The 26142-nt window shown below is 37.3% G+C and overlaps 2 protein-coding genes and 1 pseudogene across 6 annotated transcripts in view; 2 read left to right on the top strand and 1 right to left on the bottom strand.

Annotated features, from left to right (window-relative positions):
• The first annotated feature begins 7583 nt into the window (after positions 1 to 7583).
• LOC111734037 lies at positions 7584 to 7702 on the top strand (annotated as a pseudogene).
• A 6206-nt stretch (positions 7703 to 13908) lies between these two features.
• NHLRC3 (NHL repeat containing 3) lies at positions 13909 to 24847 on the bottom strand. Of its 3 annotated transcripts, none has more exons than XM_011385565.2 (7): positions 24484 to 24845; positions 23496 to 23648; positions 23117 to 23204; positions 20923 to 21123; positions 18111 to 18202; positions 15490 to 15602; positions 13910 to 14366 (listed from the first exon to the last, which is right to left on the bottom strand). In XM_011385565.2, exons 1-7 carry the CDS (start codon positions 24565 to 24567, stop codon positions 14114 to 14116), a joined length of 984 nt encoding a protein of 327 aa, XP_011383867.1. In that variant the 5' UTR covers positions 24568 to 24845; the 3' UTR covers positions 13910 to 14113. The 3 variants fall into 3 exon arrangements, with proteins under 3 accessions (XP_023381944.1, XP_011383867.1, XP_011383866.1); XM_011385564.2 differs by having other exon boundaries at positions 13911 to 14366; positions 23057 to 23204; positions 24484 to 24844; XM_023526176.1 differs by lacking the exon at positions 20923 to 21123 and having other exon boundaries at positions 13909 to 14366; positions 23057 to 23204; positions 24484 to 24847.
• A 274-nt stretch (positions 24848 to 25121) lies between these two features.
• PROSER1 (proline and serine rich 1) overlaps positions 25122 to 26142 on the top strand; it is a 31714-nt gene continuing 30693 nt past the window's right edge. Inside the window, exon 1 of one of the 3 annotated variants that reach the window (XM_023526175.1) lies at positions 25122 to 25965. In XM_023526175.1, coding sequence (XP_023381943.1) covers positions 25921 to 25965 — 45 coding nt within the window. In that variant the 5' untranslated portion in view covers positions 25122 to 25920. The remainder of the gene's footprint in view (positions 25966 to 26142) is intronic. The other 2 variants (XM_023526174.1, XM_011385562.2) reach the window with 2 other exon arrangements.

Raw genomic sequence — 26142 nt, 5'->3', positions numbered from 1 at the left:
TATTAATGTCTTATGTCTTCTTGGTGTATGATTCCTTTATCATTATGAAGCATCCCTCAGTATCTTTCTTACCTTTTTATTTTGAAGTTTATTTCTTCTGATATTAGTACCACTACTCCTGCTTTTCTCTGAATGCCATTTGCTTGAAATATCATTTCCCACCCTTTCACTTTGAGTCTATATTTGTCTCTGGAACTGAGATGTGTTTCCTGGAAGCAGCGTATATTAGGTTTTGTTTTTTGATCCAATCTTCAACTCCCTACCTTCTTATTGGTGAGTTCAGTCTATTTACATTTAAGGTGATTATTGAAATATGAGGTCTTCTTATAGCCATTTTATCTTTTGCTTTCTAGTAGCTCGATGTTTCCATTGCTTCCTTGTCCTTGTGCTTCTGTTTTCTTTATTTTGGTTGGCTTTTATGAGTTTTCTTTCTGGTCCTTCTTGTTTTATCTTACATACTTCAGTTCTGAATATTGGTATTTGGTTACCGTTATTAATATGTGTGCCTTATCTCCATTTCCCTTTGTGAATTTGGATCTTTGAATCCTCCCCTTTTCGGTCATTGTTGTCTCAGTTTGTCCCTATGTATGCTGAACATTCATTACTATCCTGCTATAGCAAATGTCTTCTTATTTTTAAGCTTATAATGCCCTGTTTTTATTAAGGGTTGCATTCCTGTGCTTCTATCAGCCTGCTAGTCACTTTACTCCTTATTATGGATTTTTTTTTTTTTTGGTCATTTTGTTTTAGGTGAGCTGACCCCTTTCAGTATTTCCTGTAGTATGGTTTCATAATGGAGAATTCCTTCAATTTTCGTATGTCTGGAAAGGTCTTTATTTCTCCTTCATATCTAAAGGAGAGCTTAGCTGGTAACATTATTCTCGGCTGGTAATTCCTTTCATTTAATAGTTTGAAATTTTGATTCCACTCATTTCTAGCTCATACAATTTGTGCTGAGAAGTACAATGATAATCTAATGGGTTTCCCTTTGTAGGTTACCGTCTTCTTTTCTCAGGCTGCCCTGCTAATTCTGTCTTTGTCATTGATTTTTGATAATTTTAATATGATGTGTCTTGGTGAAGGCCTTTTTAGGTTGAGATAATTGAGTGTTCTGTTTATGTCTTGAATTCCAAGCTCCAGTTCATTCTTTAGTTTTGGGAAATTCTCGTCCACTATTTGTCTGAAAATGCTTTCTAGTACTTGCTCCTTTTTCTTCTGTTTGAGAATATCCATTATTCTTATGTTTCCTCTCCTGATGATATCAGCTAGTTCTTGCATTTCTCTTTCATTATTTTTCATTCTTTGGTTTCTCTCTTCTTCCTTCTGATTTATTTCTAGATTTCTGTCTTCGATATCAGTGATCTTTTCTTCCATTTGGTTGACTCTATTTCCCGAGCTTCCTATTTCATTTTTCATCTCTTTCAGTGTTGTCTTTATCTCCAGAAGATCTATTCTGTTCTTTTTGAGGGTTTCAATCTCTTTGCTAAAGAACTCTTTCTGCTCATCTAGTTGTTTTTTTCAATTCCTGAAATTGTTGATGTGAATTGTTTTGTATCTCAATGAGTGTTTTCAGAAGTACTATCCTGAATTCTCTGTCATTTAAGTCACATATTTCTATGTCTGTAGGCTTATTTTCTGGAGATTTTTCTCTTTTTTCTGAGATGCGTCGTCACCTTGGTTGTTCATGATGTTTAATGGACTATTTCTCTGCCTGGGCATTAATGGAAGTGTATTCTGCATTTTTTCCAGAAAGAAGATTTATTATATAAAGGTATCTCTTTAGCCAGTTGCAAAGAAGGCATGTTTCTTTTGGTTTCCAGTAGGTGGCATCTAAGCCTCTTGGATCTCGGCTTTATATAAAGTCTTAATAATGTCTTTTTTTTTCTTATAGATATTCAATCACGCTCGCTACCCTCAGTTTCAGTCAGTGTCTCAACCGTTTTGATAGCGTTTGCTCAGATTCCCCTGAGGCTTTGTGGTGTTTGGTCTCAGAAGATCTGGGGAAGGGCCCCTCTGTGTTGAGGGTTGGGGGCTGCAGCTCAGCCTCGCTTTTTAACCATGGCCCATAAAAAATCAACTTTTATTTCTTTGATGTCCCCACTTTTCTGCCATCCCTGCTTCTCTGCCTTCTGCCCTGAAACTGAGCCCTGCCACTGGCCACATGGAGATCACAGCTCTCCCAGCAGAGCTGTTCAGGAAACTTGCTGCACCTTCTCCTCTCCCCGCTCCTCCTACAGGGAGCTTTGGTGGCTGCGAGAGGGAACTTCTATGTTTCTCCCAGTTCAAAGCTCGACACCCAGGATTCTGACCCTTGGAAGCTCTTATGCACACATCCCACGCTCAGACGTGCTGGTGTGGAATTTCAGTGTTTTTTGTTGAGTTTTACATGTTCAGCTTATTGTTGTTTCAAGGAGAGAGATTTGGGAATGTCTCTCACTCTGCCATGTTTCTGACATCAATCTCTTTTAACATTCTTAATATTTATTTGATTTATTTCACCGACAAGAAATTCCTATATAATGTTGACCCAAAATGCTAATTAGAAACATTCCTAATGTTGAAAATAGATTTGAAAACATTAAACTCAGTTATGTGGTTTGTCATTGGTTTTGGTGATTTGTCACAGTAAGGAGGTAATTTTCTATGGATACTTTGATATGAAGTATTTGTAATAAGAAATGAATATTGAATTCTATCAATTTTTTTCTTATTTACTTAGATGATTTTAAAAATTTTATTTTCTTAATATAAAATATTATATTTATTCATTTTAGAATTTAAAACAATGTTAGTTTTGTATATTTATTCTTATATATACCAAGGGATCCATTTCACTCATATTTGTATTTATATTTAGGTGACAGGTTAGTCAATAATTTGTATTGCTATAGTTATATTTGCGAACCAAGACGATAGTGATATAAAACCCAGTAGATGAATTTTATCATTTTGTATTCTCTTGACGAGTTCATATAGAATTGGTGATTTCTTTAGTAAAAGTTTAGACTCATTTATCAGTGAAGCCTCCTGATCCAGGAGTCAATGTTGCAGGAAGATTTTAATAACAGTCTCCATGTCTTTAAGAGATATGGATTTATTCAAAGTTTCTATTTCTTTTTGTATAGTCTTGATGTATGGAGACTTCATAAGAAATTATTCATTTCATCCAAATTTTCAAACAATTGGCATAAATCTCTTTGTAACTTTCTTTTACAGTCTTTTTTATTTTGTTTTATTAGTGATGCTTTTCCTTCATATTAGTCACTGGGAAACAGAATTGAAAGCAGCATGTCAGGCTTTATTTAAGAGAAAGTCTCCAGGAAAGCCTCAGGACAGAGAGGACAAAATGAGGGCACAGCAGAAATCTGCAACCTCTGGCACCTGCAGCTGGAGTGAGCACTAAGCACAGCCCAACTCCTGCCCCAATGTACACAGAATCTCACACTATAGACATATGCATCTCAGGTCCTGCCATTTGAAAAAAAGCATGAGAACAACAAAATAAACAGTCTAGGGAGACAAAGCACACATCAGAAGCAAACTCAGATATGGCACAGATTTTGGAAATAACAAATAGGATATTTAAAATAACTATAACAAATACATCAAGGGCTCTCATATAAAAAGAAACATCCAAGAACAGATGGGTGATGTAAACAGAGAGATGGAAACTCTGAGAAAGAAACAAAAGGAATTGCTGTAAATAAAAAACACACAAATGGAAATGATGAATACCTTTGACTAGCTCATCATGAGAATGGGCACAGTTAACAAAAGAAACAAGGATACTTTTGCTATTTGATTGTTTATTTAAATTATTCAATTACTAATATACATAAATTCCATTAAATACTATCATTGTTTTATATAAATAATAGTCATTTAGTTTTACCACATTATCATCTACCTTCATAGATTTTATTTCTTCCTATATCAATGTATTTTCACCTGTGAGCATTTACTTTATGCTTTAAGAACATTATTTTGTATCCTTTTAATTAAAGACAGAATATGATAGTTTCTCATTTTTTTGTTTGTCTATGATTGGCTTATTTTTCTTTATAGGTTCCAGGAGATTTTTCAGAGCCTGAAGTTCAAGGTCAGTAGCTATTTCTCACAGCACTTTGAAAGTGTCATTCCATAGTCATTAATTCATTATAACTGGGAAATCAGCTATTGCTTTTGTCAATGCTTCTTTAAAAACAATGTATTTCTGTTTCACTTTTGGCTATAAATATTTTACTCTTCCTTTTTTTTTTTTTCCAATCGTAGTGCTACTGTGCATCTAAGATTAGCTTTCTTTTTATTTGTGCTTTTCAGGTTTTAAAGCTCATTTTGGATCTTTGACTTCATGGGTTATTTTGTGTTTTGAAAAATTGCACCTAACACCTATCAGAATGGTTATCATCAATAAATTAAAAAACTGATAAGTGTTGGCAAGGATATGGAGAAAAGGGACCCCTCGTACAATGTTGGTGGGATTACAAATTGGTACAGCCACTACACAAAAAAGTTTATAGGTGCCTCAAAAAATTAAAAATAGAACTACCTTTTGACCCAGCAATTGCACTTCTGGGTATTTATTCAAAGAAAACCAAAACACTAATTCATAAAGATTTATGCATCCTAATATTCGCTGCAGCACTATCCACAATAGCCAAGATAAGGAAGCAACCTAAGTGACCATAAATAGATGATTGGATAAAGAATTTATGGTACATGTATACAGTGGAATATTACTTGGCCATAAAAAAAAAAAATGAAATCCTACCATTTGCAATAACATGGATGGACCTAGAGGATATTATGCTGAGTGAAATAAGTCAGACAGAGAAAGACAAATATTATACGATTTCACTTATATGCAGTATCTAAGAAACAAACAAAATAAACTAACTAAACAAAAACAGACTCACAGATACAGACAACAAACTGGTGATTGCCAGAGGTGAGGAAGTTTGGGGGGCTGGGTGAAAAAAGTGAAGGGATAAAGAAGTACAAATTAGTAGTTATAAAACAGTCATGGGGATGTAGAGTACAGCAGAAGGAATATAGTCAATATTATTGTATGGTTATGTGTAAGGCCCAATGGCTGCTAGAGTAATCGGGGAGATCACTTCATAATACTGTATACCTGAACCAATTAAAATGTAATAAAATAAAAATAAGAAAGAAAAAAATTGCTATCTTTTCTTTAGCTATGCTTTTGCCCTTTCTCCCCTTCACTCTCTCAGACTTCAAACACAAGCAGTTAAGTTTTTTCACTGTTTATTATATTATCTCATGATCTACTTTATATTTCACAATCTTTCTTATCTCTGTGTTGAGACTGGCTATTTTCTTCTGGCTTAATTTCCAGTTCACTAATTTATTTAGTTATCAAATACTCCATTCAACTCATCTATTAAGTTCTTAATTTTAAAATTTTCACCAGAATTTCAAAATTTTATTCTTTCAGAGTTTCCAGTTGAAATTCTCCATATTGTCAATTATCTCTTGAACATATTTTATTATTTTTAAATCTCTTTGATAACGATGGCATCTGAATTTCTTGGTGTTTGATTTCCAATAAGGTTGAATTTCCTGTTTTTAGGCATGCAATACTGTTCCCTGTGTGCTGGGAAACATCTGAGTAACACACTATGTATATAAATAATTTTAGAGAAAATCTGGGCCCCCAGATGCCAAAATCTTTCCCCAGAGAGGAGTCACATGTGACTGGCTGGTGGCTGGTCAAAGGCGGGCTGCAGGTGAGGTTCTCCATGGTGTCTCCATCTCTGTGTGAGGGCTGCTCTGCTTCCTAATCACCCTGACTTCTAGGCCGCATTTAGAACTCTTTTCATCTGTTAGTCCTAAACTCAAATTTGTGTCCCTTCAGCCCCAGAAGATTTAAAAGTTATTTTCTAAATTTCTCGACCTCCTGCACTACTCTTTACTCAGTTTTGCGTCTCCTGGCTGCTTGTATGTGACAACTTCTCTGAAGGGAAGAATGGCTCTTCCTGTTGTCTCATGCCTCCCTTCTTCCCTTCTACTCAGGGGTCTTGTTCTCTCAGGTCCTTGTTACCTGGCTGGGTCTCTGAGATCTTTGATCTCCAGTTTATGTACTGAGCTTTTATACAATTTTCTCACTGTTTTCCATGGAAAAACTTATCTGCATGAGCACCATCTGAGAGGTGGAAGTCCCTGTCCCACGTATCCTAGCTACACATGCATTAGGAAAGCTTCTGGTAACATCTATCTAAGTGAGAAGATTCAACAGAATGAGAAGACAATCCTCATGTGCCCTTGGAGTTGCGTCCTACAGCCCTTTGTGCAAGGGGTATCTACGCTGGGTCGGGTGACCGAGCACCACAGAGTACCTCACTCTGCTCACCAACTTTCTTCTACTTGTTTCTCTGTTTTACAGATATCATAATATAGGACCAGGATTTATGTATACATTTCCTCAGTTTTCTGTATTTATTATTTTTACTAAGATTGCATTTATAATGCAGGAGCTCCAGGCCTGGAACGTGCACCTGGGCTTTGGTTGTTCCAAAAAAAACCACCAGGAGGAGCAAAGGGATGAGACATGCTATTTATTACATATAGGGCAGAGGCCCTTCGATGGCAACTGGTTGGAGCTGCAAGAAACTGCACCTGGCCAAGGGCAAGCAGAGTTTTATGCACATAGGCAGAGAGAGGGGTTATCTTATTGGGGCAGCAGCTGCCTTATCAGGCAAATGGGGGCACGATGTGCTGCTTGGTTACAGGAGCAGATAACGTCTATTGGGGCAGCAGAAAACCTCCTTGGGAGCAGGCACTGCCTACAGCCCTTTGTTTACTGCCTTCCTTATGGCTCTTGACCAGGCAGCCATCTGTCTTCTGAGTATGTGGAGGGGCTATGTTCTGAATTAATCCAACAGCATTGCAAAAGCAAATGAAAGAAAATCCTATCTGTGATCTTAGGTCCACCCCACCACCATTGCTCTGTATCACAGACTGCTGGGCATGAAAACCTGTGTGCACATCACTGGGGACAGAACTGATATTCTCCAACCCTACCACCACCACCACAGCTACGAAGACCCTCCAGATCATTTGGAGAAGTGAGTCCATGCAGCTTCAAAGAGAAGGAGGGGACACACACAGTTTTGCTCAGCAAGAGCCTAGAGCACAGGGCTGTGATCCACAGGAAGTGTCAATGGCAGTCCAAGTGCTTCAGACAACCAGAGTCTCTATATTTCTTCTGAGGATGGTAGAGGATGATGCATTAAAAAAAAAAAAAAATCTTTATAAAACTGGCATTAGTATTTTTTGTGACAGATTTCCAAGGGGAAAAACAGGAATTATATTAGAAAACTTGGCCTGGCAAGAGAGAAGATCTGATTCTAAGTACCTGTCAAAAATTCTAAATTATCTTTATTATGCCACAGTGATTTTAAAGTAGACATATAAACCTCAGTTTCATTTATATTCCTCAATGAAAAGCAAGTGTATAAATGAAATAAGAAATACTATTATTGCATAAATAATAGGAATTCCATTATGAATCATAGAGGAAAAAAGTATGGATCCTCCCTTAAAATAAACAGAGGTGATAGATTTATGGCCATGCCACCCTGAACATGCCTGATCTCGTCTGATCTTGGAAGCTAAGCAGGGTCAGGCCTGATTAGTACTTGGATGGGAGACCACTTAGGAAGACTGGGTGCTGTAGGCGTAAAAAAATAAAATATAAATGGAGGTGATTGTAGGGAATACACTCTTAAGAAACAGAAGATTATCACAGCACTCTGGTAGAAAATGGAAGACTATGACTTAAAGCTATTGCTGCAGTTAAAGTCTCCACAAAACAGTTTAATACATCCTTTTAAAATAAATACTCTCCATGCCTATGTGGAGGTGATATTATTAGGATAGGCTGAACTCTTAAAATGATGAAATTGAGTTTGGTGTAAATTTATAGAGGATAAAGGGAATAAAAAAATATGCTCCAGTAAGTGATATGGGACAGAGTAATTTTAAAATGAAGAGAATGAGGATTTTTTATTATTATTATTATTTATTATTATTTATGCCTACAGCACCTGGTCTTCCTAGGAGGTCACCCATCCAATCAGGCCAGATCCTGCTTAGCTTCCAAGATCAGACATTGAGCTTGTTCAGGGTGGCATGGCCATAGACTATGGATTGTGGCTTCACTGGTATGTGAACCCAAGACCTTCTATGTGTAAAGAAGACGTGCTAACCGCTACACTATATGGAACTACGTCCTAGAGGGTTTATTAACTTTATGTCTATGTTGTGTTGGTAAAAGTGATTATTAACACACATGTACATTAAACATCTTGTAATTAAAATATCATATGATAAAAAAACAAAGTAGAAACATACTCTATGCCAGCCAATGGAATAAGATAGACCAAACTAATTATTATTAGCAAAAATATTACTTAAAATATCAAACTATTGTACACTACGTAGAGTAGAAGATTTATGAAGTGCTACATTTCATGCAATGGTTTTGTTTATTTTTGACAGTTGTCATTTTAGCAGTCTCCTCTAACACAACACACCTTTATGCCCAGAACTGTTCTACTCCAGGAGCAAAGGGACTTGGCCTTTCTGGTCCAATTCTGTCTTTTTGCCAACGAAACAGTAACTGGTTGGTTAGATCTAATTCAAGACCAAGAAAGCATTGAGCTAAGCAAAAGTGTTACAACTTTTGAGTCTTTTAAAATGCTTCTTACAGCCAGGACTTCACCCTTGGACACATTAAATTTCAACAAAGAAGTGTCATTTAGTAATTGTTAAAAGAAAGAGACCGTTAAAAATCTAACTTCAGATTTTCCTTTGGAATAAAGTGTCCTTAGCTCATAAGATGTATTCATCCACACTTCGTGTTTCCAAACCCCTTTTATTTATGAGCGTTGCCCCCTGACATGGTTATAAATGTATTGCTCTATAACTACTATTTTATGGATAGCTTGGTTTTACGCCTCGCTGGAGGTAGAGATGGGCACTAATTTGCATGGAGAATTAGTGAAAATGAGGCTTAAGGAAGATTTATGCTGATGAAACTTAGAGGATAAGTCCTGAGTCGCAGGATATTTGTGCCCCACATGAATGTGCACCAAAAGGTCCCCTCCGCAGAGAAGGCGTCAGTATCAGCAGGACAACATACTCGTTCTTTGAATTTAGTTGGCATTTTCCCTTGGGCCAGTGCTGGCAACCACGATGACATGGAAGGTGGTGCCTTTGCCCAACAAGACCTACTCTCCTTCCCCTGTTATCATCTGTCTATCACATTTGCCATCACTCAGTCTGCAGGCCACAGACAACACCTTGGCACAGGATGCAACCCCAACAACAGGCCAGTTTATCTGTGAACCCTTCATACTGAAATAGCCAGAAACTGGTGACTCATTCATTGATCACCAGGTTTCTTCCAGTAATGCTACAGTGGACATCACGATGCATTTATCCAGCATGGTAAATTCATGTAAACCATAGTTTCCAACGAAATAACTCATTTACAGCAAAGAAAGTAAAGCAATGTTGGATTGACAGATCTGATCTTATACTGTATCATTTATCATCCAAAATAGGATAGTTTTTTAACACAAAAGGGTTAGCTATTAATAATTGTTTATGAAGAAATGTGTAAACCAGGATTTTCCAAAGCTAACAAGGATGTGTAGTTGTTCTAGGTATTTCTTGCAAACACAGGATTCTGGGCTGGTGAGATGCCTATTGATAAAAATGTGATTCTGCTATAGTGACAAATGGGAGTCAATATCTTAGAAGATTGGGTGTTTGTCCTACATCTGCTTTCTGCCCTGACGATGGTGCTATTTATTCCAGATCCAAAACATGTGGGTCTGGGGTGAGGGGACCACAAAGGGAGGCAGGAGCGATGGGCCCTAAGACAGAGTTGTGCTATATGGTTGGAGAGATAGCTACTGTCCAGAGGACCCTTGGGACCATGCCTGCACTATCACATTTAGGAATAATGTCAACAGAAGATAGCACAAACCTCACCCACGTCCAACCACAGGGAAGGAAAGCTTGAGTCCTTATGAATGGAGACCCTTCATTAGCTGAGGTGCTGGCCGAGGGGCAAGGAACATGGATTGGGCAGCAGCTGGAAGAAGTTGTCTATTCCAGCTATGGCTGTGTAACCAGCCAGACTCAAGGACAACAGAAGCTGACCTTACCCTCTTCCCGCCATGTATTCATTTTTACCATTTCCACCCCTCTCTCTCCTTGTACTCCCCACACTCTTTTATCAAGTGTGTTGGAGATCACGAGCAATGTGACTTCTCCCATAGGGTATGATAGGACAAGTAGGTGTGGCTAAGGCACAGTAGGGTCAGATCACTCATCTATTTCCACCTCTTTCTTAAAACTAGAGTTCCAGGTGTGGTTTAGACACTGCCAGCCAAATGTTCTGATGCGAACCTTAAGTTTGGAACTAAAAAACTGTATTTTGCTGCCATGGAAACAGTGTTCAGAGTGGTTCCAAAGTGGCCTTCCTCCCTCCATTCTGGTTTCCTCGTTGTGCCTGAGGTTTAGCCAAGTTCAAAAGTTCAGTTTTGCATGGAGGTGCATTAGCTCAGCTTTCCAGAGTCCCAGTTCCTTTGTAGATGGCTCTCTAGATAATAACAACTCCATTTTGCTATTTTTCTTTCACACTAAATGTAACCACCTGAGTTGAAGAGCTCAATCAAGCCTGTTAAACGTGTATCCCCACATGCAAGGAGCACATATGCTGGAGGTGTTGGTGTTCACACACATCCAAGGCAGACGCAGAATTACAGGTCATGCTCTTGTTGCATTTCTTAGTTTTAACTTATGGATAAATTCATTTATGACATTTGATAGCAGGTTCTAAAACAGTATAATGGAAACGAGATCCTGAGATCATGAATGGGAATTAGGGAAAAGAGGAATACGGGAAAAGAGGAAGAAAAAAAATGTCTTCAGTCACTAATTCTTATAGAATTAAACACACAATGAGCTATCACCTCACACCTGTCAGAATGGCTATTATCAATAAACCAACAAACGAGTGTTGGCAAGGATGTGGAGAAAAGGGAAGCCTCATGCACTGCTGGTGAGATTTTAAGTTGGTGCAGCTACTGTGAAAAACAGTATGAAGATTCCCCCAAAAATTAAAATCAGAACTACCATATGACCCAGCAATTCTACTTCCAGGTATTTATCTGAAGAAATCCAAAACACTAATTCAAAAAGATATATGCATCCTTATGCTCACTGCAGCATTATTTACAATAACCAAGATATGGAAGCAACTTGGGTAGTCAATTAATAGATGAATAGATAAAGATGTGGTACATACATACAATATTACTCAGCCATAAAAAGTGACATTTTGCCATTTGCAACATGAATGGATCTAGAGGGTATTAAACTAAATAAGTCAGAGAAAGACAAATACTGTAGGATTTTTTACTATAGTATTACTGTAGGAATTTTTTAAAATATAAATGAACAAACAAACTTTCAAATAAAGAGAACAGAGGGATGATTGCTAGATGAGAAAGGGTCTGGGTAAAAAAGGTCAGATTAAGATTAATTGCAAGTTATGAAAACAGTCATAGGGATGTAAAGTACAGCATAAGGAATATAATCAATAATATTGTAATAAGTATGTATGGTGACAAGTGGGTATGAAACTTATCATGGTGATCATAAGGTATATAAATATCTAATCACAATGTTGTAAACCTGACACTAATATCTCTGTCGAGTATAAAAGGAAAATAAATCTTTTTAAAAGGGGGGGATAGTTTTGGCATCTACCTATGATTTGATGACTATTGAAATTCTTCAATAATTTACAAACTGATTTTACAAACTTTAAATAGAGAGTCAGATAACAGTGCCTTTTCTTTATAAAATTTTAATGTTATTTTTAATAGGAAATACAACACATTTCTCATCCATTTAACCAATTTATCTAAAGGGAAAAATAGAAACATGATTACTAGTATGCTAACAAAATATTTTTAGCAAGACACATAGAAGTAATATGTTAAACATTTTGTAAGAAACAGTATAAAACAAAGTTAAAATATTTTTGAAATGACAAAATCAGTTTAACCAACTTACATTCCTTCAAAGAGACATTTGCATTTCTTGTCTTGGCTTAAAACAGAACAACAAAAAACCCTCAAGTTACTTTCTTTCATCCAAATCAATTAACTATATTGGCTAAACTGCATAAAGTTTACAGGGATACGTTTTGATGAAAGCAATAAACGAAATTCAGACAAACTTGATATCAGGCAAATGGCAAGTTTAGAAGGACCTTTCAAAGTGCCTTTAATGTACTTGGAGCTATTATAGATTTCAAAATGCACTTATGCACCTTTTGCACATCTAACCCTTATAGCATTCCTGAAGGAGGAAAGACAACAATGTTCCTGTTTTACTAAAGAGAAAGCTGAGGCTCCTCATTTAAGATCATACAACTTAATCAGTGGCACAAACACACTTATCAATGGCCTTGGAACACAGGACAGGGTTTCCTGTTGGTAGATTTACCTTCCTAAATGCATCAAGATATGATTCAAGCATGAAAAAAGTATGAGTTCCTTGAGGTCTCACTCTAGTCATAATAAATGATAAGAAAAGTCAGCTTAAGATGTCTCACATACTACTCAAATTAAAGTAAAACACTAGGAAAAAGAGGAAGGCTGATAGATGGGAAGAATGATATGAAACATCATAACATGAAAAAGTTCCATGAGAATCTAGAATAAACTAGAACGAACTGAAAAAAGTGGTCTTAATCATAAAGCCAATACTCAGACCAAAATGATTTAAAAAAGGACATACAAATGACAAGAAATTATTAATTTTAGTTGCTCAGTGTATGGCATACATCCTCATGTAAATCATTCTAAAAGTTCTTTGAGGTAGACAAATGTTAGGAATGAACTGAGTTCATGTTAAAAAAAAAATGAGGAGGCCTGAAAGGAGGCCCTATCTTTAACATTATCTTTAGAAAACATTCTAGTTATTTGTAAAAATCCTTTTTGGTAAAGTGCTTAGATGCTAGTGATTTTATTCCTACATTTAAATGTTGAAATTAAATATTTTACAGCTAAAGTACCAAAGCCAACTGAGACTTTTCAAAGAAAGCCTACCAGAGTTCACAGAAAGTTTTTAACTTTTTATAACTTGTGTGCTTGGACTGCATTGTTTTCTCTTCAGCTTTTCATGTTGAAGCTCAAATGGACTTCCTCTGAAAAGTGTCTCCATGATTCCCTCAGTCAGATGTAACACTTTTTCTCTCACCACACTGGTGCACTGCTGTCATTGTGTTGTCTGTTCACTACTCAAAAGGCATACAGACAAACCTTGCTTCTTCAGTTTCGAATCTTCAGGACCTAGCATTCTGTGAGTACTCGTTATTCAAGCACCCATTTGACTTGATCGCTCAAGCAATTCATTGTGTATAATGTGAACAAACTGGAGGTCTGTAGCTCTTTACATGAAATTCAAAAAAATTATCCTAAAAACTCATTTTTATTCCTGTTTCTTTTTGCCCTCAGGGAGAATTAGTCTACCAGGGCAAATAACTAGGTTACAACCTTAGCCTCTCTTTCTGACCCCATTTTTATTAGAGTTACATTTCCTTCATTAAAATATCCTTATGCATATTTACAAGTAAAATTAAGTCACGAGAATGGCAACAAAACATGATTCTTAATTACATAAAATTTTTTTATTCTGATACTAGTTCATGTAAAAATAAAAACAAATTCTTGTGCTTGAACTTATTATTTATTTATTTATTTATTTATTTATTTATTTATTTATTTAGGCAAGGCAACCCTTGGTTGACCTCACAGATTGCAAGGACTCTGTCAGCTTTATAATCCCTTATTTTTTTATTTTTCATGCCTACAGCACCTGGTCATTCTAGGTGGTCTCCCATCCAAGTACTAATGAGGCTCGCCCTTGCTTAGCTTCCAAGATCAGACGGGATCGGGCTTGTTCAGGATAGCATGGTCATAGACTTTGAACATTATTTTTAAGCACTTAACAATGAATTTGAGAATGTGAACTTTCACTTGAAAGATCTCCAGGGAAAGAAACATTACGAATGGAATGAAGAGAAATAGCTATTCAAAGGCACATATTTTTGTACTTGTCTTGCTCCAATTTCTGCTACATAGATTGCTCCAGTCTTCCCACTGACGTCTAAGAGATGAGGTAAAACTTGATCTGCTAGTTGAATTGAGCTGATCACAGAACAGTAGCCAATGCTTCCTACTGGGGGTGCTGCCACAAATAAGAGCCTGCTAAGATTCAGCTGGGCTATAACCAAATACTTCTCGTCAGGAGTAAATCTAAGGAGAAAGACATTTTACATAATAAATTTATGCAAAATTAACGTTTGTTTTCTCAATATGTTTATCCCACCCCCCACCCCCACCAGAGCTAAAGAGCAGGCACCTACTTGAAGTTTTTTTTTTACCCCCAAAAGTTGTTTTATTGGCCCTTCTGGTTGATACATTATTTAAAGCACATTTCCTAGATCCATAATATGCTGAATTCGTTCTTTAAGTGCTCCCCCGCCACACATACACAATAACAACAACAAAACAAGTTTCACAGGTTTCACATAAGAATTTATATATCAAACTGCTTACTAAACCAATTGAGTGATTCATTTATTTTATAAATATTGAGTTCCTAGTGTGCCTATACTATTCTAGGTGCCAAAAATACAGTTGTGAGCAAGAAACCCAAATCTCTACTCTCTTGTCTTTATATTCTAGTAGGAGAATAAACAATGAAGAAATGGAGATAAAATAAAATGACAAGTATTTATAGAGGCCACAATAAAATCCTAAGAGAGTCAAAGCATACAGAGTGATGGGGGCATGGGGCATGGACTTTATTGAGGGTTTAAGTATAGGTGACCATAGTCATGGGACCTGGCTATCATAATGGGTTGCCAAAAGCAAGAAGAGTCTCAAAGAAGGCCAGAATGAGTGTTGAAGGGTTCTTTTAAAGGGATTTAAATTGATCTAATTCTGTTAATGAGGGAACAAGAGATTTGTGATGGTAGAGACTGCCAAAGATTAGCTTAAGTTTTTAAAAAATAACACTATCAGAGTACTATACAAAATGAAAGTAACATGAATCAGCGTTAGGCTGGGTAGACTCAAGATTTTCATTTTCATTCTATATTTAAAAATTTACCAAACACATCTCGAAGGTAAAGACTACAGGAAAGGTCCAGCATATACTATTTCTGATACTTGGGTCACACAGTGCACTGGGAGTGTTATTTGAAATTTGAAATATGACTGGAATTTGAAATATGACATGTTTTCTGCATACTTGTTTCCTTCCTTCTTTTCCCTGCTTAAAATTAACAATAAATATTTTAAACTTTCAGCTAGCTCTTCAGAGAATCTAACAAAGAGCAAACAAAACAAGCATTTTAAAATAAAAAGCTATTACCTAACTGAAGAAGGTCCCTCTTCTGTGAAACAATTATTCCATGCTCCTAACCACTCCCCAGTGTCTTTATCAAAAACCTGAATTCTTTTATTTCCTCGGTCAGCAACCCACACCTGAAAACGCAAACAAAAAATGTTTTCTGTAAAAGATCTATATCATGAGAAGAAAGAAAAAGAAAAAAAAGGGAGACGGGAGAGAATGTTTATTTTCATTAATTTCACATATATTATCTCATTTAGTACTTATAGGACCCCAAAGAGGAAGGTATTAAAAGACCCATTTCAGACAGGAAATAAAGTTCAGAAAGGTTAAAATATCTTGTTTGAAGTCAGCTTACAACAAATGAGAGAACTATAGCCATCTGTCTGAACCCAAAGCCTATAATGCTCTGTCTGCTATATTAAACATTTGAGTAACTAAAAAACTAGAGTACTCCCATATAAGGCAGAGGATTTGTAGACACTGATGCAACAGCGTTCATTCATTCCTCTAACAAGCATTCACTGTCACTGAGTATTGCCAACTTGTCAGTTCTTGGAAGAATGACAACAAAAAACAGGCTTGCTTTTCATGAGTTCAGGCTAGGAGGAAACCAGGTATTCATTCATACTACAATATCGTTTAACCTCTACCTATTTACCAAAGTATGTCCAAAGTACCAAAACACTTAAAGAGAAAGCTTGGGAAATTTTAGTAACACATAAAGAATAATTGTAGGCTAACAACAGTTTAATTTAGGTTTGCTACAGGCTGTAATGAGTTATTAAGGAAACTGCTATTATAAAACAGGAAGGTACATTCTAAAAGACATTTCAAGTATTGTATTTAATCTATGCAACCTATGGCAAACATATTGAAATAGTTTTTAATGACATGTGGCTAGAGTTGTAGAGATCTATGTAAAAATCAACTAGAAGGGTAGACCAACCTTGCTGCCCCTTCATTCCTATTTCAGAATCTTTGGATTTCTTGGGTTTGTGGATTCACGGACTATTTTTTCAGGGTAACCACGACTATGTCTTTGTCAGTGCATGTTAGTTTTGGTAGCCACCGAATTCATCTCTAATCAGAAACAAATATACATTCATTGCATCACTGTGGAAAGGCTGTTGATCCCTAAGCAAGGTAATTTCTCAAGATCTTTTCCTGATCTATGATTCTTTACTAAGGATGGGTTTTCTTTAAATATTTTGGGATTACTATCATAGATTAGTGACCAAGGAGGAAATATAGTTCAGTTCCTAGGATTGAATGACACTTGAGATTATTAGCATTATTTTTCCTACTCAGTGTATTTTAATTATGAGAAATATGGTTTAAGAAACAAATCTAACTCTGGAACTAATTATCTTTTTATGTAAGTTTGGGGTGATGATTAAATGAATTAATCATGTAAAATGCTCAGAATAGCACTGCTGTTGTTATAAAAACACAAGTGTGTAGAAATAACTTATTTTTCATTATTCAGTAATGCCAAACAATCTCCAAAGCCACTCAAAAGGACATTCCTCACCATGGCCTAGGTCTTGCATGCTCAGAAATCTGACCTTGTTCTTATCCCATGAGAGTAGTTAATTCCAACTTTCTATACAAAGTTCACACACTCAGTTATCTTCCTATGTATGATGAGAAATACCTGAAAATTTTACAATCAAAACATTCTCACTTTGTCAACATAGGAAGCCAAATAATCCAGAAAGTTCCTCGCCGAGAACAAAAATGGGTTAAATTTCTAATGGCATGAAGCGAAGATAGTCTGAAGCATCCATTATGCACCAAAACATTTAGTCATTTAACAAATATACATAAGTTACTACTATGTGCTAGGCATTGAGATATAGAGCAAAAAAGATTCAGTATGTGCCCTCATACAGCCTATACTCTATTACGGAAGACACATTATTCTATTATAGCATGATAATTACTATAATAGGGGAGTACAGGCTACTATAGGAAAACAGAAGGAGAAACTAATACCAAACAGTTCGGGTTGGGGTTTGGTTATAGGAAGGTAACCCCAAAGAAGTGGTATGTATGTTTAAAGGTGTGTAAAAGCAAAGAGGTGGCAGTGGATACAGGTGGAACAATAAGAAATGTATTGTAATTTATCAGTTAAAGATTTCTGCTCCCCAGAGAGCAGCGAGTAAAATCAAGTTTGCCTAGACTGCTTCCAAGATTAACCTCTTCTATCTCCCTTTTGATCAATATATTCTACAATTAACTTAAATTTCAGATTTACAAATATATTTGAACACCTATAGTAGTTTTCCTAGTAGGAAAGCAACTCTTTTTCCCCAAGTAATTTTATGTTCTGTTCCATTATTTGTTCCTTCTATCCTTTAATCGACATAGGAAATCTATTTTGCTCATTTCTAAATATTTGGAAACTGCTTTCATTATAGGATTCAAACATTTATAAGGGAGTAAGTAGGTATAATCAGACCTAGAGGAACTGTCCAGACACATCCAGATACACACATCCACTAACAAACATACATATCCAGATGTCCAGACATGTACAGGTTTACCAAGATTCATATACACAAGACCAGATACACACACCTAGACACACAACCTTATTCAGGCACACAGTTCCAGATATGATGACTCTGTATTTTTACCCGACCAGCTGAATCAACTGTAACACTGTGAGGTATGCTGAACTTCGCAGGCCCTGTTCCATTTTCTCCATGTAGCCAAAGCACCATGAAATCTATAAATGATAAACAGATATGGTTAGGGCGACATATCTTACAGAATATCTTGTGAATTTGTGTATTATATTTCATGTTATAGGTTGCAGACAAACTATTCAATTATAACCCCTCTTTCCTGGCTTTCTGTTTATATACCCATTTGCCTAATTCTTATGCTTTACAAAAAAAAAATCATTTTGTTTCAAGCAATTAATCTATGTCTTTCATGATTATCTCCATGTGAATTTTTCATCACTCAAAACATTGTTTAGGGTTCATGTCAATCTCTCCCTCAAAACTGGTTTCCCTTCCCAACTAAACTGTTCTTTGGTATTATCATTCCCTTGAGCTTAAATAGTCACATTATGTTCCTATAGTCTGTCTCCTTTGTTACCCTGTAGTGAGTTGAATTATGGCCCCCTGAAAAGATATGTCCAAGTCCCAACCTCCAGTACCTGTGAGTGACCTGACTGGAAATAGGGTCTTTGGAGATATCATTAAGTTAGGAATTTTGAGATGAGATAATCCTGGATTTAGGATGAACCCTATATCCATTGACTTATGTCCTTATAAGAGAAAGGGGAGAGATTTGAGACACACAGAGAAGAAAACCATGTGAAGACAGAAGCAGAGACTGGGGTAATGTTGCCATAAGCCAAGAAAGGTCTGGAGCCACCAAGAAGCTGAAAGAGGCAAGGAAAGAGTCTCCCCTAGTGCCTTTAAAGGAAGAAAGGCCTGCTCTTTAGATTTCAGGCATCTGTATTCCAAAACCACTGGAGAATAAATTTCTGTTTAAGCTACCCAGTTTGTAGCAATTTGTTGCAGCAGCCACAAGAAACTAATGTACCTATAGTCAATCTGTCTCCTAAATTTGGTTTCTTTCTCTCATAGAATTTTTTGGATTCTTTATCCCCAACTCATCTCCCTTTACTATCACCAAATTCAGTTACTAGGTGATAATTAACTATGTAGTCTCCATATGACATAACTTACTGCAAATGTATCCTGACATAGTACTGTGTCTTGTAAAATCTCTGCTTCTATAACAACTCTTTTCTATTTAAAAACCTCAGACTCTTTTTCTATTTTTTTAATTTTTGTTTTTCAATTAGTGTTGACGTTCAATATTATTTTATATTAGTTTCAGGTGTACAGCATAGTAACTAGACATATAATTTACAAAGTGATTTCCCCCCATTAGTCTACTACCCATCTGACACTATACATAGTTATTACGATATTGTTGACTATATTCCTTAAGCTGTACTTCACATCCCTATGACTATTTTTTAACTTCCAATTTGTACTATAGTTGTTTTTGCTTTCTGGCCAACATGAGGTTTTTTTAAAAATTTTATTTTATTACTAGTTTCAAGTATATAATACATTGGTCAGAGAAAGATAAATATCATATGATTTCACTTACATTCGGAATCTAAGGAAAAAGAAGAAACTAATCAAAAACAGACTCGTAAATATAGAGGACAATCTGGTGATAGCCAGAGGGGAAGGGAGTTAGGGGGCTGGGAGAATGGGGTGAAGGGTTAAAGAAGTACAAATTAGTAGCTGATAGATGGTCACAGGGATGGGGAGCACGGCATAGGGAATGCAGTTAGCACTAATGTAATGGTTAGGTAGACAGTCAAAGACTCTTTATAGGCAAAATTATGGCTTCAAACTCCTTAGATATGCTGTGGAGGAGAGACTTCCATGACATGACCTCTGCCAGACCCGTGAACTAGATATGGGCCACAGCAGAGATTGCTTCATGTAAATCCCCTCGCAGACTGTCTGATCTATCTCTGCCCCTGGCAAGATAAGGCCTTTTCCCCTTATCTCGGGCAGGTCACCACCAGTTCCCCTATTCATCCTGCTCTGTTCTATATAATTCTTTAACCCCTAACTGCAGCTTGGAGGATATCCACATCATCTTGCTGCTGTCCAAAATGTGCCTTCTGTTTAAGTTCCTTTAATAAACTCTTGATGTAATGCTGGGGTTGTCAGCCTCTTCCTTTGATCTCTTGGCCCCAAGAAATTTTCCCAAAATAAGCTAAGAATATCCCACATCTTATTTTCTAATATTTAAAAAACTGCATTCTAAGCTTCATTCCTAAAAACCTGCTAATACCACCTATAACCTGGAGTGATAAAGGCTCCTCCCATTTCACTGTTCTCCTCCCACCAAAACCAGTTTAATGCAAGAACTATTTCCTTTGTGAACTCTTGTCTTACTTCTTCAGTCAACAGTAATTCTTCCTCCTAATTTTATTTTACAATTTTATTAATTCTATTACCAATACTATAGAGTGGCATTTAACTTTCATTGGTAATAGATCTACACTTAGGATACTACTGAGGTTGCAAATTTACAGGGAATTCAATAAAACACTTGCTGATCAATCAAACTGCAGGATACCTCAACTCTGAGATTTCTAACCTCCCAATTCTTAATTGAAAAAATAACCACTTATTTCTTGAGCTCAGTATAACTTCTCATACAGCCTCCAGTTCATTTCAAAGGAAACACCTAGCTTTTGGTGAAGAATAAGTAAGACTATTATCAGAACCATTTATTATTGGCTATTCCACACATCTTTTCTTTTTTCCTAGTAATATACTTGAGTCTTTCACACATAGGTTCATTTAAAATATACTATTATATTAAATATCAAACAAATTAAGTCCGATTTATTAAATAATGTTCTTATAATATCATATATAAAATGAAGTCATGTACCTTGGGACAACTTGATCAATCTGTTATTTAATCCTCCATCTCCGTCCACAATGTAAATATCTCCTGTGTCCTCTACATATAATTCTGCAGGGTTATCGAACTGCAGAGGATTCAAACCAGAGCCTTTTTCGCCTGGTGTACCCAAGACTTGAACGAGATCACCAAAGGAACTGTATTTTTTAATAGTATGACCATAGGATCCTATAAAGACAGGCATGCATATTTCACAAATATACCACTCTACAAACATTCCTGTTTTTTAAGTATAGTTGAGCCTTGAACAACAGGGGGTGGGGGAAGTGATTAGGGTGCCAATCTCTGCACAGCTGAAAATTCACATACAACTTTTGACACTCATAAAACTTTACTAATATCCTACTGCTGACCGGAATTTATTGACAACTTAAACATTCGATTAACACATATTTTGTATTCTTACAAGAAAGCTAAAAAAAGTTATTAAAAACATCGTGAGAAAATACATTTTCCGGCAGTTACTGAAAAAAATTCACATGTAAGTGGACACACGCAGTTGAAACCCATGTTGTTCAAGGGCCAACTATAAGCCAAGAGCAAAACTTTGATAGAATTAAACAATAATAAAAAGTTAATAGGGTCAGATAATTAAATGTTATATTTGACAAGCCACAGAGCTTCTTTATCAGTTGTAGCCAAATCTGTTCATGAAGTAAAATCTCAGGTACTCCACAATAAGTAGATTCTAAATTCAAATAAATAAAACTAAAAAATTGACACCTTATACAAAAAGCTCATGTTAAATGTTATGGGTAGACTCATGTTATGGGTAGACTATTTTCCATTTTTATCTGATGACCTTGAATAAGCATTACTTGTAAAAGGAAATCAAGGAACAATCTACATTTGAAAACTCTTATTTCAATCATTAATGTGCAGATCTCAAATTTCAGGTCAACGAAAAACATTTTCTATAACAGAGGTCCGCAACCTCCCCCACCCCCAATGCAGATCAGTACTGGTCCTTGGCCTGTTAGAAACTGGGCTGCATAGCAGGAGGTGAGCAGCAGGTGAGCCAGAGAAGCTTCATCTGTATTTGCAGCCACACCTCAGAGCTAGTATCACCACCCCAGCTCCATGTCAGATCTTTAGGCATTTGATTATCATAGGAGCACCAGTCCCTGGTGCCAAAAAGGTTGGGAACCACTGCTCTGTAATACAGATTTTTTAAAAGTCTGTATTTTAAATCTGTATCGTGTAAACAAACTTAAAATTCAACCCATTAACTTTTCTTTCCTAAAAAGGGAATAAATCTTTCCAAATCACTAATATCTTATTTTCTCACATTAAGATTTTTTTGAGTTATAATTATCTTACAAGCAAAGTATAAAGTACAATATTAATAAGTAGGAGAAAACCTACTGCTAAGAGAAATCAACTTGAAGGCATACCAAGACCAAACTAACTAGTAGCTGTTCAAAAGATAAACTGGGTACACTGAGCTTACTGGAAATAAAGTAAAGTAGCTTACAACACAATTCTATCTTGAAAATTGTATTTATTGTTATACTTGATTTGGAGACTTTACCTAAAGTTTGTTGCAATAAGAATAAAACATTAAAGAAAACAAACTCCAAAGTTTCTAAGGAATTAGCAAAAGTGATAGAATACCAGTAATGTTTTTTAAAAATGGCTGATTTGCAGCCCTGTTTTTATTAAAAGGAATTTATTCCATTGAAAAGTGGAAAGGAATACAAAAACTGTCTTCAGATCTGTACATGGAAAAACAAGATATAATGGAAAGAATGAAGAGATCGTCTGTTTTTATTTCTGGAAACCAGTGAAGCATTCTATTTAAAAAGATCACATGAATGGGATGAATTATAAAGTAAAGGCCTTTAACGGTAAATCCTAAAAAAAGTGAATATAGTCAAATTTTATTAGAATGATCTTAGAGGTAATCTTGTTTTTTTGGTTTAAACACAATCTTAGCATCCAAAATACAGTTTGAAATAAATGGGTCATTAGCTGAGGCTCAGAAATCTTTTGGATTCTGAGAACATATGTGGTAATGGCACTTTTTATATAAACTGAGATCTCATTAATTACAAAGTGTAATTTCTAGCAATATAAAATTAATCGATATTGGTTCACATACCACTTCCTACATCTGTGATCCAGACGGATTGTTCATGCAGTGTACTGGCTGCAAACATACCATGAGGTGTGTCAACTGTATAATTCCAGGCTCGTAGGAAATATCCATCCTCTGTGAACACTAATACCTTTTGGATGTTTTCCCCTCTCTGAAGGTATACAAAAATAACTGCTTAGATAAAATCAGTTTTAAGGAAGTAATTTTTATTTTGGCAGAAAGAAACAAAAGTTAAAAGTTAATCGAGAAAATTAGTAACATTTCAAACCCAGCTTCAAAACCTAACAATATTAATGTCTATCACATTGAAAGCCAAAATATTCACTTAAAACCAATTCAAAAAACAAATTCCACTACTAGCATAATAAAAACATATATGGTTACTTAGTTAGGCTGTTGTTTACTTTGTGTTCGTAATTAAAAAAAAAAAAGTTATACTTACTTGGGCTACGTAAACCAGTCTGTTCAGAGAGTCAACTGCAACACAAAATGTTGCTCCAGTAAAATATTCTGAATGTTTAGGCCAACCTACATCCAGCCGGTAAAGAATTTCCTCAGTTCTCCAGGAAACTTGAAAAACAAACTCCCTTAAAACCTTAAATAAAATCAGAAGATTAAGATTAAGATTCAGGTTAAAAAAGAAAAAAAAAAGCTTATTTTTAAGCATGCTTTGACACCTGACACAACTCAGAAATGATTGGGAAGAAACGGGTTTATGTATTTAAAGACCATGTATTTAAAGACCAAGACCACCACAATACAAATCTGCAAATTATTTGAGGATGTAGTGGGAGCTGGGAAAGAAAATAAGGAACATGTTGATAATGTATCATACACAGATGCTCCTTGACTTACCTCCTGATAAGACCAACGTAAATTTAAAATGTGGTTAAGTCGAAAATCACTTACCTACTAAACGTCATAATTTAGTCTAGCCCTCCTTAAACATGCTCTGAATACTTACATTAGCTTACAGTGGGTCAATTACCCTGAGTTTCATCTCAAAAACCCTTCCTCTTCTCATCAGAAGCAGAAGACACATATGCGCGTTTCATAAACGAGATGGGATTCGAAAACACAATATCCAAAAAGAACCTCTACAATGGAGAGTACCCACTGTTTACCCTCCTGATCGTGTGGCTAACTGAGAACTGTCAAGCATCACGAGAAAGTACCATACTTGCATAGAGCTGGCCCCTGGAAGTACAGTGTCTACTGAATGTTGTCACTTTTGCACCATCATAAAATGGAAAAATCATTAAGTCAGGGACCCTCTACACAAATATTTTAACATCGAGGCACAAGGCAACACCTAGGGGTTCCGATCCCCTCACCCATGTTTCAGACAAGCCAGTGCTCCCACCACCTCTGTCCCACAAGCGTCACCTCCCAAAAGTGCTATCCACACATTTCCTCACTATTCAACTCACCGGGGAATCACGAATACGCGAATGCAAAACCAGAAGTGCAAGAAAGCAGCCAGCGCCAGCCACGCAGAACCAGAATCTCGCCATGACGAGACAGGAAGCCCAGTGAGGAGCTTCCGTGGGCGGCTGGGGGCGTCCCGGGACAGCCTCTGGTCCACACGGTTCCTCTATGCACACAGCGCCCGCCTGGCCTCCGAGCCGAACCCCCTATCTCCAATCGCTCCTCCCTAGACGCGGAAAGTTTGAGAGCCGGAAAGGAGCAAACAGCAAGGCGAAAAATCATTAGAACTCGGCTTCCGGAGTCCCAGAGCATTCCCGGGTCCCCACCCCCACGTCACGTGCCTTGGGCTGACCCAGTGACCACTCTTTCTCGCCCCGCAGGGAGGTCTGAGCTGGACTTCAGTCTGCCAAAATAAGGGTGCCCATAGCTATGCCTTAACCACTCGACATTCATTGTTTTTAAGTGAAGATTGACCAATCAGAAGCTAGCACAGATCAACCCGATACATAGAGATGTGACCCTCAAAAAATGACTTCCAGGTTCTGCAAAGGATGTCATCCGCATCCGATTCCGAGGCATTCAGGCATATACCATTGACACCCTATGTTCCCACACAAGGACCCCCTCCCTCGGCTTTCGAGGAGGAGTGGCCTAAACTGGCGGCGCGACGTTGAGCTTACTCGGGCGCGACGGTCTTCCTTGAAGGCCCAACGGAGCTGGTGGGCGCTGAAGGGGTAACCGGGAAGGGCTCTTGGCTGCGTTTGCGCTGCGGAGTGCTGGAGTCCCCCGCCCCAAGACACTGTACCCCTTCGCCCGGCTCCCGTGCTCTCCAGCTACCAGTCCGTTCCTGAAAGCTGTTGCAGTTGTAACAAAGAGCCCGCCAGGCCTCCGCTGCCCAGGCTCCGGGACCCAGGATCCCGACGAGCGGCTGAGGGTGAGCGCGAGCTGGGTCATGAGTCCAGGTTCGCGGCGGTGAGGGCCGACTTTGAAAGCGCTGGTGCGGGCGGAGAGGCCAGCGCCTCCTTCCTCGCCGCCCGCGGGACTCGGGACTCAGGTGCCTCGGCTCCCGTGCGTCTCCACCCAGGGTAGCGGCTTCACGACTGTCCCTCGGCGGCGCCTGCCTTTCAGCTACAGGAGACCGGCGCTTAGCCCTGGCTACCGAAGCCCAGATTTCTCTGCGGGACTCAGAGAGGACCCGGCTCTTCCCAGAGGTGTTCTGAAGTTTTATGGGAAAAAAAGCTGGGTTTTGTTTTTATAAGTCTCCACTTCTAGAAAATTTTGCCACGTTTGAAGTACTGTCTACCTCTTCGCATCCTTTCCTGCTCCTGGAGGCTTTTTCCTCTTAAGTTTTAAACATTTTCACTGTCGGAGCTGACCAGGGATGAACGTTTTGTAATCGAAGGTATAACTGTTATAACCACGTCGGGAGAGTAGCCAAGATGGATAAAAAGTCTTTTGAAACTGTGCTGGATGAAATTAGAAAGGTAATTACACATAATTCCTTAAATTATTCCATGAGGGAGGAATTCTCATAGCTTTTTTTAATTTGATAGACTGCGTGCCGATTGTGCGAAACACTGGTTTTGACTGCAAAATTGTTTGGAATTTTAACATCTAGTGTAGGCATTTATATCTTGATACACTAACGAAACAAATAGAAA

This window comes from Pteropus vampyrus, unplaced genomic scaffold (genome assembly GCF_000151845.1).
Source record: "Pteropus vampyrus isolate Shadow unplaced genomic scaffold, Pvam_2.0 Scaffold737, whole genome shotgun sequence".
NCBI lineage: Eukaryota > Metazoa > Chordata > Mammalia > Chiroptera > Pteropodidae > Pteropus > Pteropus vampyrus.
Note: the sequence above shows the minus strand (reverse complement) of the source record. Positions and strands in the feature narration are given on the sequence as shown.